The sequence below is a fragment of the Acromyrmex echinatior genome, chromosome 14 (genome assembly GCF_024713525.1).
Source record: "Acromyrmex echinatior isolate Ae372 chromosome 14, ASM2471352v2, whole genome shotgun sequence".
Taxonomy (NCBI): Eukaryota; Metazoa; Arthropoda; class Insecta; order Hymenoptera; family Formicidae; genus Acromyrmex; species Acromyrmex echinatior.
In genome coordinates, this window is record NC_141865.1 from 4,864,560 (window position 1) to 4,882,377 (window position 17,818).

The 17,818-nt window shown below is 28.0% G+C and overlaps 1 protein-coding gene across 15 annotated transcripts in view; it reads right to left on the reverse strand.

Moving 5' to 3' along the window:
• nrm (neuromusculin) overlaps nt 1-17,818 on the reverse strand; it is a 174,274-nt gene that overhangs the window by 42,941 nt on the left and 113,515 nt on the right. For all 15 annotated transcript variants that reach the window (XR_015547457.1, XR_015547456.1, XR_015547459.1 and 12 more), the window contains 2 exons: nt 9,537-9,707; nt 8,498-8,659 (listed from right to left, as the gene is read on the reverse strand). Coding sequence is in view for 10 of the 15 variants with exons in the window: in XM_087413522.1 (XP_087269648.1) it covers nt 8,498-8,659; nt 9,537-9,707 (333 nt within the window). In the remaining 5 variants the exon portion in view is untranslated. The remainder of the gene's footprint in view (nt 1-8,497; nt 8,660-9,536; nt 9,708-17,818) is intronic.

The window sequence follows — 17,818 nt, forward strand, 5'->3', positions numbered from 1 at the left end:
AGTAAGAGTTGAAGCGACCTGTTAAAATAATTAATAACTACTGGGTACAATTTGACATTATAAATTTGATATAGAAAAATAATAAAAAATGTTAAGTTTTGCAAAATTACGGATATTATCTACTAATATTAAATCATGTAACAAATTTTCCTTCATGATAAAAAAACAGCAATGTGATACTACGCAGATATATGAGTTGTTGTTTAGCAAATCATTGTTCTATTATTTAACTAGTATTGTTATTTATTTAGCATAAATAGCTAGCTATTATTTAGCTAATTACTATTTATTTAGCATCTGACTAAAATGTTTGTAATCATCGCAGTGACAGAAATGTCAATAGACACGTATGATGGACAACTTTTCAATGCTTGCTCCGGTACTGCGGTTGTTCCGGAAACTCACGGTTAATGGAATATTCGAAAACTGTCATTTTGGTATCGTTAAATCGATCCGGAAGCTTCTATAGGGACACACAGCTTATGATAAAAATGGCTTATAGAACCGTTAATCGGTGACGATGCATATCCACATGCTGTATATGTAGGTATATCCATTAGCGCCGATAGATTTCGCAATGGGTACCGAGCCGTCACGTATACATCATTGTGCACCGCGATACTCACGATCAAGTTTTCCTTCAGCTATTACGTATGCTTGGAGATTTTTATATGCGCATTAAATTTGCTTTAAACTTTCGCAAAATATCTTGTGACAAATTATTGGGTCGGAACAAAAGTTTGTAGCGCTAATTCATTTAGCTCATGTCTGTATGTTTTTTTTTAAATCGCAATTATATCAATAGAGTAACGTTCCACCTTAAAAAATCTGTATTTTTAATCATGGTACAATGTTTTTTAACAGAATTATGAGCAATCAAAATCAAATGCTCCTTTCAATCTGCGATAATTCAATAATAAAAAATTTATATTTTATATAATATTTTTGAGAAACAATTTTGTAGAAAAAAATTTAAACTTTCACGCTTAAAAATTTTTGTAAATTTTTTTTGTAACCTTTGAAAAGTAGAGATAAGCTTAAAAATCTTTTTTTTAAATTTAAATCCTCTTTTTAAAATTAGATATAAATTATATCTTCTTTTATTTTTTAACGAAGTTATAGTTGTTTGAATTTTGACGTTTGTAACGTTATGAATTTTTTATTCCAATTAAATATTTTATATTTAAATAGAATTTGTAAGTCATTAAATTAATTATGTGTGTGCAGAAATCAAGCTGTCATTATTTTAAGCGGTTTACGAATGTTCTTCTAAGGATTTTAATATCTTAAAATTTTTTATATATATATATTGGAAGGATTAGATATATTATTTCGACTTACGATTACATCTAATAAAAACAAGTTTTAGTTGTATTTTTTAAACTTCAGCGGACCGGAACTTTTTTAGTTAGTGGAACTAAAGATCATGAAGATCATGAATGCGCGATTATTATACGTGGTTTCGTATTAATGGATTGGTCGTTGATGCTTCTCGCAAAGTCAGAAAACATTGCCGATAATTCACCGGCCAAACTCGGTGAATGGTATTCAATACAAGAGGAATACGAGAAGAAAAGGCACAGGATAGAGAGCGAATGGCGAATCTAATATCGAGAATTGCATTTGCCTTCAATTGCACTCCCACTACCTGACAGCACAACGGATGTAGAGAAACGAACAAAGTGAGAGAAAGAAAGAGAAAGAAAGAAAAAACGGTGACAGCAATGGTAAAAAAAAAGAGTAAAAAGTCACTTTCTTTGCGTAAATAGTTTTTTCGTTGAAAATGTGCTGACGCTTTTGATCCTGGAACAAATCTGCGCGCCGGCATTCACTTTGAATTCATATGGATGGCAGTAGATTGCATTATAGAACGTGTTTTATCGCACCTATGCTTTCAAGAGAGTAACGCGGATATCTTTAGCGTGAAGATTTAATGTTTCGGCGAAAGTTTACGAGGAAATCAGGCTCTCGTTTAGAGTCTTATTAAAGTAAAATCATCTTGAATTATTAATTTAGAATTAATTAATTTAAGTTATTGAATGTAAATGTCATGTAAATATCACCTTTGATAATAAGAAATGGTAAACGATAAATAGGAAGCCAAATTCTAAAAGGTATAAAAATTTCTTAAATTTCTCTCTGAGAACTTTAATAATCTTTAGTAACTATAAATTATTCTCTTAAATAAAAATTATATCCCTTGGAATATGCATGCATAATACGTCATCAATTAATTTAAATATCGATTTTCCATAAAAGCAGTAGAAAAAATAAACGCAATCTTTGCGAAAAGTAATTTTTACGGGACTGCGAATCTTCTTTCATGAGAGCTCCAAAATCTTCAAGGAATGCTCTCTAATCACGGTCATTTTCAAGATACGTCTAACATGACAGGGAATAAGATTCCACCTTCATTCTCGTGGAAATTCACCGTTCAGCCAATTTCCTTCATGCCCGAAAATTTCTGAAAGTTCGCAACCCGATAAGCTGGTTACGAGACTTTTTAAGTCCGTAGCCAATGGCAATGCGATTTCCTGGTTTTGTTTGCCTGTAAGAAGCGCGACGCCTGAAAACTCCGTCAGGTGCTTGCTCGCGAGTTCTTGTCATTCCCATCTTGCTTCCACGACTTTCAACGAGCAGCTGCGGGGGCCGTGTGATTTTCACAGTATCCCGCAGGCATTTGCGACATTTCCGCTTTAAATTCACCGTAGATCGTTAGGTACTGCGGCTCACTGAAAATTTATTTATATTTTCTATATCAAATTGCTGAAGAATTTTATGTTGAAATTCAACGATGCGACTATTATTTACTTCTTCCTTCGGAAATTTCTTTCCTTTTTTACGTTAGCCCGTTTATATTCTTCCTATCCAGTTTTTATCGCACGCTGAGAGACAATTTTTCACGATACGAGATCAAAATGAACAATGTCGACGCGTTAGCAAAAGCGTTGAATGATATCGTGTTCTTTAATCTCGTATAACGCAGAAGAATCGTGCAATAGCGAATAAGAGCATTACAAATATGCAACGAAAAAAGAAAAATATTCATGAAGTTAGAAGTGAATTATTCGTAAATATCTCTTCAAATTTTTTTTTAAATTTACTAACATAAAAAAGTGTTTGTATTAAAATAAAGTATTAAAATAAAATTAATTCTTATTATATATTGTGTGTAGCATATAAGATTAGTTGACCTATAACTTAAAGTTTTATCTCGATAAAATCGTGACCTTTTATGATAAAATGCATTTTTAATATATTAGCGCATTTTGTAATTATTTAAATAATATACTATTAACTCCTTTAACTACGTTTTTATCTCTTTAATTACATTTTTATCGAGTATCAGAAAGAACACGCAACACGTTCCCGAGTAATTGTTTTTTTTAGCGTATAATAATTTTTCGTCCTATGCTAGCATTTTTTTATTACGAAGAAATTCATTATGCAAATCTCATTATTTGATGAGAATTAGAATTGTCATTGCTTTACAAATAATACAATTATAGCGAGTTTGAATTATCGGAAGAATCCTGTGTTTGTCCTCATTATAACAGTTATGTTAACTAAATCTAATCATAATTGTCGATAGTAATTATTGCGAGAGGTTTATGAATAACATATGTATCGATAATTCTAACGACACTTAGAGTACAAATGGTAAAGCTGTATTTCGTAAAATAGTTTCTTCTCCGGCAATATCATAGCATCATAATTGTCATAATAACTATCTGAGTGATTAATAAATAAATAATTCAATATATAACGAGAGATCAACGCGAGAATAACTTATTAATCGAAGCTTTGCGTAAGAGGGAAATTAGTCTCGACTTCACAGTTAATAACGCGGTTATCGATACTCCGAGCGTATTCGCGTATCTATTGGTATAGTGATATTACCATATAGCGGCATGGAATTCGATTAATGTTAATAAATTTCTAATTACAACACAAGAATGGCCTATGCAACACATTAATTTCGTATTATAATTCATCAGTGATTTTACACGCACGCGTGGAAATCCCTTCTGACACACGCTAAGTGATAGACATTTAATTATTTACAACATGCAAAATTTCGTATATGCGTGAGTAGATTCACGCTTAAATAAAGTTCAATTAACGGATACGGTATGCTTTAATTACAAGCACCGCCGTAATGGCGTGCATGTACTTTAATTGGCGAATTCATGCAGCGACGATGCATGTATATATTAAAGAAACGAAATAAGAATTTTTGAATATATACATATATATATATTTTTGCCCATTACTACTCGTGCTATTAAAAAAAATAAAAGAACATCAAACATTTCGCTTACCTTAAGCGATGTATATTTTCCCTTAAATTATAGAAATGTCTCTCCTCTGTTCCACATTTATCAAGCACATTGTTTAGTAATATTGAATAATTTACGGTGTATTGCAATTTTAAACGGAAGTTTATTACAATAGGCAGTTTATTAAAGCCGCTTGAAATTTATATTTATGAAAACCGTATATCCGATGAAACAGAATAATTTTCTACTAAAATTATGTATTGACATGAGGTAGCGGTTAATGAGAGAATTCCATTAAAGGTTTCTCTGTCGATCTGAATTCTAGAGTAACAGTTCCGTATTGTGATAATTTGATTAATGTGCAATATAATTTAGTATATTATATTAAGTGCAATTATATTAAGTGCGTTTTCTCGTTGAATAATTAACAATGTACACAATATATATTTCATTTTATTTATACATATTAATTTGACGCTTTACAAAGTATCTCAATATTAAATTTCATTTATCTAGATGTTGATAAAAATGCAAGTATTTTATATACTAAATGTTAATAAAAATGCAAGTACTTTATATATTAAATTGCGTTTCTGCTGAAATTGCATATAATTGACTTTTCGCTTTCAAATTATTTTAACTAGATAAAATATATGAAAAAATTATTATAGGTTGTCTATTGCGATAATAAGTACGAAGTATTTTACGTTTTATGTTATAGTTTACGTTGCATAGCTATTTGTAAAATTGACTTTATCTGATATGATATAAGTATGATAGAGATACCAGTTATATTTTATATGAAATTCCGTAGCAAAGTTTGAAAATATGTTCTGCTAGTTTTCTGTTTTAAAAATTTGATAGTGGAATGGTTTATGACTGTACGCGCAGTTCTGTTAGCAGAAATCCAAATTCGAGATGCAAACCACTTTTCCACGTACGAAATCGGATTTTGTGTACTCTCGCTTTACAAGAGACTTTTCAAAGCGTGATGTCTCTGCACTCGCATACTCACTTCGTGCGAATTTTAGAGATTTTAAGCACCGAGCTGTCCTCTCAAAGCGAATTCCAAATTCTGCGTCCATAGATTGTTCGAATTGCATTATTGTGCGGTAAAATATAAAAGCACATGGCATGGACATTTTTTCTCTTCAGCTGTTTCTTATGGTTAAATTTGCGACTGGATATGCCAGTGAATGCCTGCGGAACTATGAAATGACCAGGGTTGACCAAAAATGTGTTTTTTTTTAAGCAAAACATTCTGTTTTTTTTATATTTAAAACGTGTTTTTAATGTTTTATATATGTTTTAAACAGCTTTAGAAAAAAATCATGTTAAAAAAATTATGTTTAAAAAAAATTAATTTTAAATACATATTTATTATATTTTATTATATTTTAAACATATATTTATTATATTTTATTATAACTCATTTTTACTTTCAAGTATTTTGAAACATTTCTGAGGTACATTTTAGCATTTAATTACATCTACTTCCTCATTTTTCTTAAACTTGAGCATATTATCATATGAATATATGTATATTTGTACTATTTACTATTTAACATTTTATTTGACTGTATATATGTATATTCTAAATTATGCAAATTTTAACAATAGCATGGCATTTTGCTAATGTGGTTCTTTATGCGTATTAATTACTCGTGGCTTCTTTTTTAAGACTTTTATTTCAAAATAATTACTCCTTGAACTAATTGTAGTTTTAATATTAATCTATAGTTTGCGTTACCATAGATTTTTAGTACCGAGCTGCCTATATGCAGGGTATTTGGAAACTAATGATAAATCTTTCGCAGGAATGGACTAAATTGAGATGAAAACTCCTTTATTTTTCTACAATTTTTGCAATAGTTAACAAATATTAATTGCTAAAAATTGTCGAAAATTGATCTTCAATAATTTTTTACTCAAATACTATCAACTTTATAGAAAAACTGCAAAAGAATTATTTATTTTCTTCTCATACTAGAACTCTACAAATTTTTTCAGAATTTTTTATCAATTGTTTAGTACTGCATTTCTCATTTTTACCAACATGAGAAAATACGATATTAAAAAATTGTGAAAAAATTATAAAAAAATTCTCAGAACTTTATGAGAAGAAAATTAATGATTTTTGTCTCTTGCAATTGTTCTGTAAAGTTGATAGTATTTGAGTAAAAACTTATTGAAGACCAATATTTGACAATTTTTAGTAATTAATATCTTGTTAACTATTGCGAAAAATGTAGAGAATTTTTCTTTTTAGTTTTGTCCATTCTGCCCCTATGCGAAAGATTTATTATTATTTCCCAAATATCTTGTATATAAAGTATTATACGTATACATGTGTATGTATATACATTTGTATACATGCATATATTCTACAATACATTCAACTTTTTTATTAATTTTGTAACCAAATTACTGTTTTCTAAACAAAATTAACTTTTTAAGACTATTTTTATGAAAGGCCACATTATCATTCACGTTCCTCTTCGATTCGCCATCATGCAATGTCCCACATTTTTATTAATAGTGTCCTAAGAAATAAATATTTCATAATTTTGAGTCCAGAATCGATTCAACAATGTTTTAATGAATGTAATTGCCAAGTTTTAAACTTAAATAATCATTATTATTATTAATCAAGTAAACTAAGTTATCATGTAAAATGTAACTAAAGTATCACCTTCTCCTCTAGTAATAAAATAGTATTAAAAACATTTAAAAAACGTTTAAAATACTTGTTTTAAATTGTTTTAAAAAAAAGCATGTTTAATTTAATCTGATATTTAAAACATGTTTTAAACATTTATTTAAAAAAAATTTTTAAACAAAACAACCCTGGAAATGAACCGATCTTCTGGATTCAGCCCGGAGGATTCTCATGTTGAATAATTAAATTTTAGAATAGAGCTCTTTAATTACGTTATTATATTGTACCGAAAGGAAATAGCCGTGGGCCGGTTTGTTTTATAGTATATAATACAGTCAACATAAGCATAATATGCACATAGAGTTTAGTGCGTATATAACACATTGCTGAATCAGTTTACCGCAAATGTAACATATATTATTGAAAATGTTGGAGAAAATAAGAAGCTATGATAGAAAATCGATTGTCGACAAATTATATCCAAACTTTATGTGTTGAATATGTAAAAAGAATTAATTAACAATTACTAAAATATTATTAATTTATGTAAACAATTAACAATCAATAGCTGTTAATAATTAATAACGATCGATTTTTATCGCATGTACTAGAAATTTATTACTACATTATTTATTACTTGTGTCTTCAGATTATCCAGATTTAAAATTGTGCATATTGCAACAGCCAAACTTTTTTTTACGGAAAGAACAGTTTTGCTGAAATATCTAAAAATTTAATTAGATACAGATTTGAAAAATAAAATCTTTTTGAGATTAAGAAAAGGAATTTTCTTTTTTACTATATATAATGAAGTAAGATTTTTACTCTTTAATATTACATAACTTGCTGCAGATCTTATTAAGAAATTCTAATTGACATTGAATGTTAAGCTCATTCATATTCTACAGTAGGTATACTCCATGCAAAAATTCTCTTTTGACTCCGTTGATATAGTATCCTGGTCGTGATGTCATTCATATTCATACTCCAACAGTGAGTTTATCCGATGTTACCCGATGTTTTGATTTAATGAATAAACGATACTCGGCAGAATTGTTGCAAATTTAGGTCAAAGTACTCACATTCATTCTGTTACTATATTCTCATTGAGTTTGTAGTAATCATTTATCGAATTGTGTTATCATACGCAAATTACATACATCACACATCGAAATTGTAAGCGATTCAAACATATAGCATTTTACATATCGATGAAATATGCAATAATCGATTCATATACATAATCAATGTATCACGTGATGGTCAACGTGTATTTTTTAATTAGAGTATATTGAAAAGCTTTAGCATTGAGCGCTTTAATGTTACGTGATGACGAATATTAAGTAATTCAATTGAAAGACTGTTAGTTTAGCTGATAGTTTTCTAATACAATTAAAAATACAGTACAGAAAATGTTGTGTAAGTTAATAAAAAAGGCATAAGAACTTTTTATGATATTAAAGATATTTAAATAATGTCATATAAATCGATGTGCTTTTCTTAACAGATTGTAATATCTTATTATTCTTGAATGAGAATGAGATTCTTGTATACTCACCATGTATGTCTAAATTAATGTCAACTGTTAGTGGTTCCACGAGTGCAATATTGTTGACTTTACACGTGAATGTTGCACCTAACTCTTCTCGTGTAATTTGCATCTCCAGTAAACTACTGCCAGTACCAATTCCGGTATCGGTGACAGTCCTCGAGTTCGTTGCTAAAATAAAACATTTTTTGATAGATATCGTTCAAAGAAAAAAAGAAATTCTTGTTATTCATTATTTTAACAAATAACATAAATTTAGAAAATATATTGAAATATGTATAAAGAATTATAATAATGTTTCGTATTTCTTTTAAAGTGCGCACAGAATTAATCATATAATAAAAACAGAAAATCCTGCTACCATCGGATATAACACGGATTATCCGATAGCTGATTAATAAATAAAGCTAAGGCTTCTTTGTCTTTCCGCGTTTGAATAATGATTCAATAGTAACGCTTCCTTTAAATTTTAATTTACATGCAATTTCACTAAAGCATAGAAATAAAATTACACATTCATTTATTTATTTCATTCTAATTATTGTATTATAGGTTATTATATAAGATAAAATTCTAGATCATTTTATAGATAAAATTACGTTTGGTTCAGTTATATTACATTTCACATAATTAGATTATAGTTATATTATCCAGGCAATGATTATGTAACTTTTTCCTTAAGACGGAAACATGACAAGTGCAAATTTTTATTAAAATTAATAAAAAAAATTTTCATTTTTCATGTTCCTAGTGAAAAAGTTACATGATCGATACTCTGATTAGTATTTTAAATTCATTAATTTCATTACTCAATATACTCGTATTTACTTGGCAATTAATTATTATTATTATTACAAGAATAAAAAATTGGCTAAATTATTTAATAGAAAAAGATATTTATAGAAAATGTTATTAAAGAAAGTTAAATAAAGTTAAAGTTAATTAAATTAAGTTTGGCTTGTCTTCTTTCAAAATTCAAAAGCATGTATGAACTTATAAATACATCTGATCCTATCGGTTTCAAAGTAAGCAAATTGAAAATCCTTACCTTCGAGTAGCTCGTCATCTTTAAACCACTCAACCGTAGGTACAGGTTTGCCTTCTCCACTCTCACAGTACAATGATATTGTCGAGCCCTCATTTATAGGTCCTAAAGTGGCGCCAGTGCTCAAAGTATTTTTGGAATTTTCATCGATGACACGTACAAACGCTGGTTGCACTGGAAAAATATAATATACAGAAATTATATAGAAGATCGTTTTACTTTATAATTACTTCCACTAGCTTTAAATATATATGTTGTAAGAACTTAAAATTTTGTCATAATTCATATCTGCGTTATGATATATATGATATTTGTTAAATAACCATATAAAATTATACATTTTTTTCTTCCATCGACAGTATCTTAAAATATATGTCTGCACGAAATAGCTCGTTTCCTTATGACTTTTATTTCCTGTTCGGATAAATGCATTCTTTATATAAGCCCTTTGATGAAATGACGTTCATTACGACGGAATTTCTTAACAAGAATGTACGTTGTATATACGCTATTATGCACAAAGATAGCGCTCCACGGAAAACTACCTATATTGCTTTGATGTTCAAAATAATACTGAGAGTGTTCCGAGTTTCATAAAAAATTGCATTTACGATATAAATAAAGTATTGGTTTTGTTTAAAGTTATGTGTGATACGCAAGTATCGAAAACGTCAACATTTAAAACTTAATTTGTTATTTTGAGTTTGGGTGCTATAAATAACGATATCCTGACTATGGGATTTTAGACGTACGTTTTTTTTTTGAGGATATCGACGTTTTCAAGCCTTTCGATTCACACAAATCGATGAACAGCTCTGATATATTGTTCTAATATACTTCAGTGTAAGCAAATTGTATCCTCGATAGTTCATATTTGTTCTATATATATTTCGGTTTAAATAATAGATACAGATTCCATTATATATGTGTATATATATATATATATATATATATATATATGTTTGTACATACATATATTTTGTGTATGTATTGCGTAAGGTTGAAACAAAAATTTGTAGCGCTATTTCATTTATATATATTATGTCTATATTTTTTTAAAAAAACTTCGACAATTATTCAATTCGATAGAGTAAAGTGTCAGCTTTAAGAATCTGTTTTTTTTTAATTGTAATACGATAATTTTTCATGGAGTTATATAAGCAATCAAAATGTTGAACAATCAAACAAAATATTTCTTTTATTTAATTCACAATAATTCAATAAAAGTTATAAAAATCATAGAAAACACATTTTTAAACAATTTTAATCAAGAAAATTTTAATCATTCACAGAAAATAAAAAATTTTTGTAAGTTTTTTTTGGACACGTAATAGATCCACGAAGTGAGAAGAAAATTTTGTTTAGTTTGTAGTTTTCTATATATGTATTAGGTGTTGGAATTAATTCGTAGCGTTTTACAAGTGATGGGAAGTACTTTCATTAATGTATTTTTTAATGCTCATGTGAAATAAATAACATTCTTTCATTAAAACACGCTACGAATTAATTCCAACACCTAATAAAAAATATTAAACTCAAAGAAACTCAAAAGACATAAGTGACTTTTCGAAAATAGATATTTTAAGCTTAAACATTTTTTTTCAAAATTTAAATTTTGTTCACTTTTAACAGAGAGTTATGATTGCTTGAATTTTGAAATTCGTAGTGCTACAAACTTTTGTTCCAATCCAATATCTTATACTTGTCACGCCAATTTAATTTCAATTTTATCAAATAGATAACTCCCAGATGTTTCTGTTATCTTTTTATTTAAAATGCATTTATATAACAAATTGTATATATGTACAATTACATTTTGATGTAATGATAGATTAAATTAATGACAATTTTATTAATTTGAAGTGCTCGATATAACTTTGTTACAATAAATGATTTAATCACGACATTTAAAAGTGTTATCACGTTCAGTTCTTTTCTCAGCACGTTCGATCTGAGCTTTGTCTTCTCTACGCGATGAAAGAAAGTAAAGCATGCCTTGAAATTCCATCGTTACATCGATTTTCTGGCGTGGAGAGTCCCATAACTTTCTACAATTCCTACGAGAGTAAAGTGACTTCCACTTATCGAATAGGCGCTATATTCTTAGGACACTATAAATCAGATTCCTAGTAACACCGACTGAATACATTCAGCCTGCGGTGTTCTATTACTAGCTGTCGGTCTTGTACGTACGCATGTACATACAAATGCAACTATCGCATATATTTGTGAGACATTTGCATGCATTCACGTATACCATACACTCGGTGTAGCATTAAGGGTGCTTATGCGCAAATACTGTCTTTAAAGATAATCATACTGCAAAGTGATTTCAAAGAATTGCTAACGATAGAAAGTAGGTACATCTACATGCATAGAAGCTTTTCTGTGGTACACTTTCGTTATATTTAGTACGTTTTAATGTAACTAATTTAATGCATACATCCCGAATTTATCTCAAATGTAATTTTAAAGTAAACGTTGTAAATTTTCAATATTCGCCTTTAGAAGATTAAAACTATTACTATTTACCTGTTAAAAAAAATGATAACTTGTAAATGTATATAAATTTTATAAATGTATTTATTTGTGTAAATTTTAAACACAAATCATAGAATTTAATATCAAATATTGCTAACACAATATTTGATATTAAATTCTATGATTTGTGTTTAAAATTTACGCAAATAAATGCACTAAAAGAAGATTTCAAATCAATAATAAATAACATTAGATCGATCGATATATGAACACAACTAACAATAAGTAAGAAAATGTCTTATTCGATTTCATTTACATCTTTATGGTTAATAATATTTCAGTGTAAGATTATATATCTATACATTTAGTTTTTTATAAACTATATGCCAATTTAGATATTGACATAACATATGAGATATATGATTTAAAAATAATTCTTTTCATTAAAAGCATATAAACTTTTAGATTCAAATATTGGCATATCTTTGACTTTTATTTTATTTTAATTAAATTGTCTTCGTCCATTTTTTGTAGCAATCGATCAGATTGTGTCATTGGCAAATGGTAGAAAATGAGAATTTGATTGTAAAAGAAAAATTTCTATTCCTCTTTCTCTCTCTCTGACCTGTTTGAAAAATCAATAAACTATAAAAGACTGTATAAATATTCTTGCATTAAGCTAATCATGTTTAATTATTCAATTCGTTTGGAAAAAATCACAGTTAAACATAAAAATTAATTAAAGTTAAGCTAAAATCAATTTAATGTAATTCTGGATTTATATAGAAACTGGTGTAATAATTTTCCTAGGATTTTTCATCCTAATCCTATTTTATTCGATTGGAAATTATATTTATTTTATTTGGCCGCAGTCTGCTGTTTAAATCCAGACTGTCTAAATCCGCCTATCTTTTTTACATTTATTTCGTAAAGAAAGAAACTAGCGAAGACAATTGTTTCTTAGATCTTCTCGCTTTTTTACTGCTTACATGTTTCTTCTAAGTATCTATTTTCAAGATTTCCGAGAATATCTGCAGCTTATGCTAAATTGAAATTTATATAATGGTGATCTAAACAAGAAACTTGAAAAAAAACATTTTTTTTATCATACAATTTTAGGTTTTATATTTGAATAATTAGGAATTGAGTTACTATTTGAAGTGCCTACACTATATATACAAGTATATACTATATTAAATCCATAGTTTCAAATTTTACCTAATTTAAGTCACTACTACTCTTATAATATATCGTTATTTTATGTAGTATAAAATAATGATATATTGAGCAGTGATAATTAGGTTAAATTTGATACTCCATAGATTTAACAGTATATGCATATCAAGTTATTACTAGAAATAGTAATAACTAAATCAAGAAAATTGTAATGAATACTTTTTCAATAAATTCTTTTTCAATAAAATTCATTCTTTTTTTAAGATCATAATTTTAAAATATGTCTTAAAAAAATTGTATAAAATTATAAAACGGATTATAAAAAATGATCTTTATTCTTAATATGATTTATTAAAAAAACTGTTAACTTTCATTAGTCACATAATTTTAAAACTGTTAAGAATAAAAAATTAAATAGGATTTATTCTGCTGAAATGAAAGTTCTAAATTTATATTATATTTTTTTAATCATTACAAAAAAGGTCTACATATATATATTTCAATTATTTTAATATAAAAATCTTAATATAAAATCTAGGTTCTGCCATTAAATTTTGTCTCATAAGATTTTAAAATAAATTTGTAGACTTAAAATAATCAGATAAAGTCAGGGAACTAAAATATTAATAGGTTAATATTTAGATTTTCGTTACAAAGTCAACCAACGAGAAATATTTAGCAAAACGTACGTGATTTGTTAAATAATTCATTAACGAGTTTCTATATTACACCTTTTATTTCTAAAGAATAAATATTTCGTTGTATCCAAGATTTAACTGAATTGTTTTCGTGCGTAGTACATAAGTTTCATAATAAGACGACAATGTTAATTCCGAAATGTTAAGTCTGAATTATTTTAATAAAAGAATTTGAAAATTTTAAGTCATTATTATTTATCGCTTTATTCGTCTTCTCTTAATTTTAACAAGGCATTAAATTACATTTCATTAAAATTCCATATATTAATATTATATTATATCAATAAGTTTAAATTAAGAGATTATACCAGATCCAATTAGAATGACTAAATAAATTCACATTTGAAGGCCACACTTCATAAATGTGAAGAAGATTCGATCAATAGGTCGCGGGATAAGTGATTCTTCATGAAATTTGAATAGCACCAAAATGGCCATCTGTGTTTCAATCGAAACTGTATTCTCAATTTTGCTCAATAAATTATTCAACTAGATTAAAGAGAATAGTTCATTGTTAACCCAAAATTAACGTTGTAATGAATGAAACATACGGTTTTATTATATAATATTTAGATTATTTTAGATTTAGATATTCGAGAGATAAGATAACTCCGGCAAATACACTGAGCTGGGATTTACGCCGTAGAAGTCAGAAAAAATAGAAGAAGTGGGGGTAATTTTCCCGCAATTACTCTTATACCTTTATATATCCTTATGTTATAATTATATTATGTTATAAATATATTATGTTATAATTATATTATGTTATATTATAATATATTATATTATGTTATATTATGTTATAATTATATAATGTTATAAATATATTATGTTATAAATATATTATATTAGTATTATAAAAAATACATACCCCCCTCATAAAAAATTTACAAATAATATAAGTAAGACGTAAAATGACACAATAAGTTATAAACGCATTTTATAACTTATGTCATCTTACGTCTTACTTATATTATTTGTAAATTTTTTATGAGGGGGGTATGTATTTTTTATACATACCCCCCCCCCCCTCTCCCTCTATGAGCCATGATATCTCATCCCTATGGGGCTAGACGGCAAAAGTGCAAGGGTTTAAAAAAGTTCATTTTTTAATACGAAATATAAATATTTCGAATTTCAAATATTTTTTTCAGAGTAGTAAACAGTACAAAGTTTTTACTGATATAGTTCGTTTACTATATATTAGGTGTTGGAATTAATTCGTAGCGTTTTACAAGTGATGGGAAGTACTTTCATTAATGTATTTTTTAATGCTCATGTGAAATAAATAACATTCTTTCATTAAAAAACGCTACGAATTAATTCCAACACCTAATATTATACATAGTAAATAATACTTAATAAATTAAGTTTTTAATAGGTGTGGCGTATATATACTGGAGTTATCCTATTAGATTTATTATATTTTAAATCCGATTATTAATATCATCTGTTTATATCATCTGTTACATATTTACTATTTTCAGTTTCTTTGACATTATATAATAATTGAAAGGAATTATTGAAAGTAAAAAATTAATCAATTTTTTAATAATTCTGTCATAAAACAGTAAATTTATTATTGTAATCTATTATTTACTTTCAAAATGATTATTAACATTCTCAAAATAATAACATCTTTACAATATTCTTTTTATTAAATGCTACAAGTATAAAAATTTTAATTTGGCGATAATTTATATTATTCTACTTTTAATAGATGTCTTTACTTTGCTGTAGTTAATCGAGTTGTTAGATAGTGCAATTTTACTCCTATGCGAATATTCTGAAATGAGTTTAATTTTTTACAATGAAAAAGCTTTTGCAGAAACAGAATACGAAATTCATGTATTCTGAATTATTAAAATTCTACTTAATGTATAATCTATAAATTTTTATCAATAGGTTTTTTTTAATTTCTATATTATTTAAATTTGTTAAATTTTATATAGGTATTTATATTCTGTATAGAAATGAACTTTTTTCCTGGTATTAATTATAATGGATTATTATTAAACATAAATATAAGTCATGCAATAAATTTTAAGAGAATTAAAATAATAATAATTAATTAATTAAATATATACTCGTATGCACTTGGTTCGTATTTTACTTCCTTTCTTAATATATATTTAATTAATTTATTATTTAAATCACATCATGCATTTTTTAAAATAATTAATTTATTTCTTTATAATACACATTTTCTTTTTTTAACTGATATTAATAATAAATTAAACCTAAAAAAATATTTCATAAGTACAAATTGAATTAGTCTCTTGATTACAATAGAAATATAGATCTCTATGTTCAAAGCTACTCATTGTTAAATAAGGAGATGAGTTAATCATTTTCGTAAAATAAGTTGAAATAAAATATGCCTAGCAGCGCTGTGTAGATTTATCTATTACAATACGAATCGAAATCCGTGTCACCTGAATTACTATTCTTTAGTACTAGAAAGCCTGCGAGTACTATTGTTGTTAAAAATCTGTTGCCATTAAAATCAATGTGAGAAACGAGATTGGGTGGCGTACACGGTACACAAACGAAAAAAAGTTTCCGTACCTTACATACAAATGATCGCTAAAATACTCTCAGAACCAAATTGAGAGGCAAAGAAATTGAGAAAAAAATTTTCTTTGCTAATGTAATATTTTATTTTACACCATTAAAATTTGTGTAATGATGACGTCATCGTCACGTCAACACTCAATGTGATATCGATCGATTCGTCAATAGGACTCTCTCTAGGAAAATAATTGCGGTGTAATCAGTCGTAAATCGAAACGAAGAGTCGCATGGTGTATGCAGCGTTAATTTTCGCGTTTCACACGGCCAGTAATTCGAGTGGTCATACAATCGATTGTTCTGCGCGATTGCAAGCAATTCAAAGCAGTAGTGACCATAGTGACCCGCCATAATGGATATTGGAAAACGCGTTCGAGACGCACTGTTTCTTGCGTTATGGAAAATAGACGTATTATTCGCTGCATTAAGTCAATTACAGAATTCATAATTATTTCATTGTGGCCCACCACAAAGGACGGCTTGCATTGAAATACACGATTTGAATTGGTATTTGCAATCAAATCCAATCCCTTTGAACTGTAAAAAAAGATTGTGGAAAAAACTAAAACAAAAAAATCCTTTTTTCTGTGTATTGTCGGTGCATAGCCGATTTGTCATTGTCACATCCTGCCATTCCCAGAAAATTACTGTGGAAAGCAATCCGGTTTGTGAACATTCCAACAGCGTACTCCGACGGGGACGATAAAGTTTATGAATAATATACTTGAAAACGACTTTTAAAGTCGCTTCAACGACCCGCAGCTACGGCGGCAACTTTGTACGACTATAGAAAGAGATTACTTCGAAAGTGGGAGGCTGTGTCATTAGATCGTAAGTAGCTTTCGTGATTTTTTACAAGACGGTTTCTGGATTTTTCCTCCGGCGCATTTCGCGTATTTTCTACTTGAAAATCGGCGTATCGACTTACGAAGTAAGCGTAAACTTAGCGTTCTCTCGCACTCATCTCTATAAAGGTAGTTGGCAAAGTGATATTTTCTTAATTAGCTGCAGCTAAAAGCATAAAATTATCTTTCCTTCAGCGTTCTATTGAATAACAGGACGGAATTCATTGATATTGTAATGGCGAGTGATGCACATGCAGAACGCACTGCAATCCGTGCAGTAGTTTCGCTCAATAAACTCAGATACATGCATTGTCCGATTGCCACGATCTTTCGTATCGGAAAAGGACGGATGTATAGGTATCTATATTCTATTGTTCTGTTGGATAATAGCTTACATTATCGCATTGCAGATCCGAGTCTCATCCTTTAGTTCCTTCTACATATATTCATGCAATTTAGCGGACCGAATCAGTTGTACCTACCAAAATTCTAATTTAAATAACTGGGATATTGC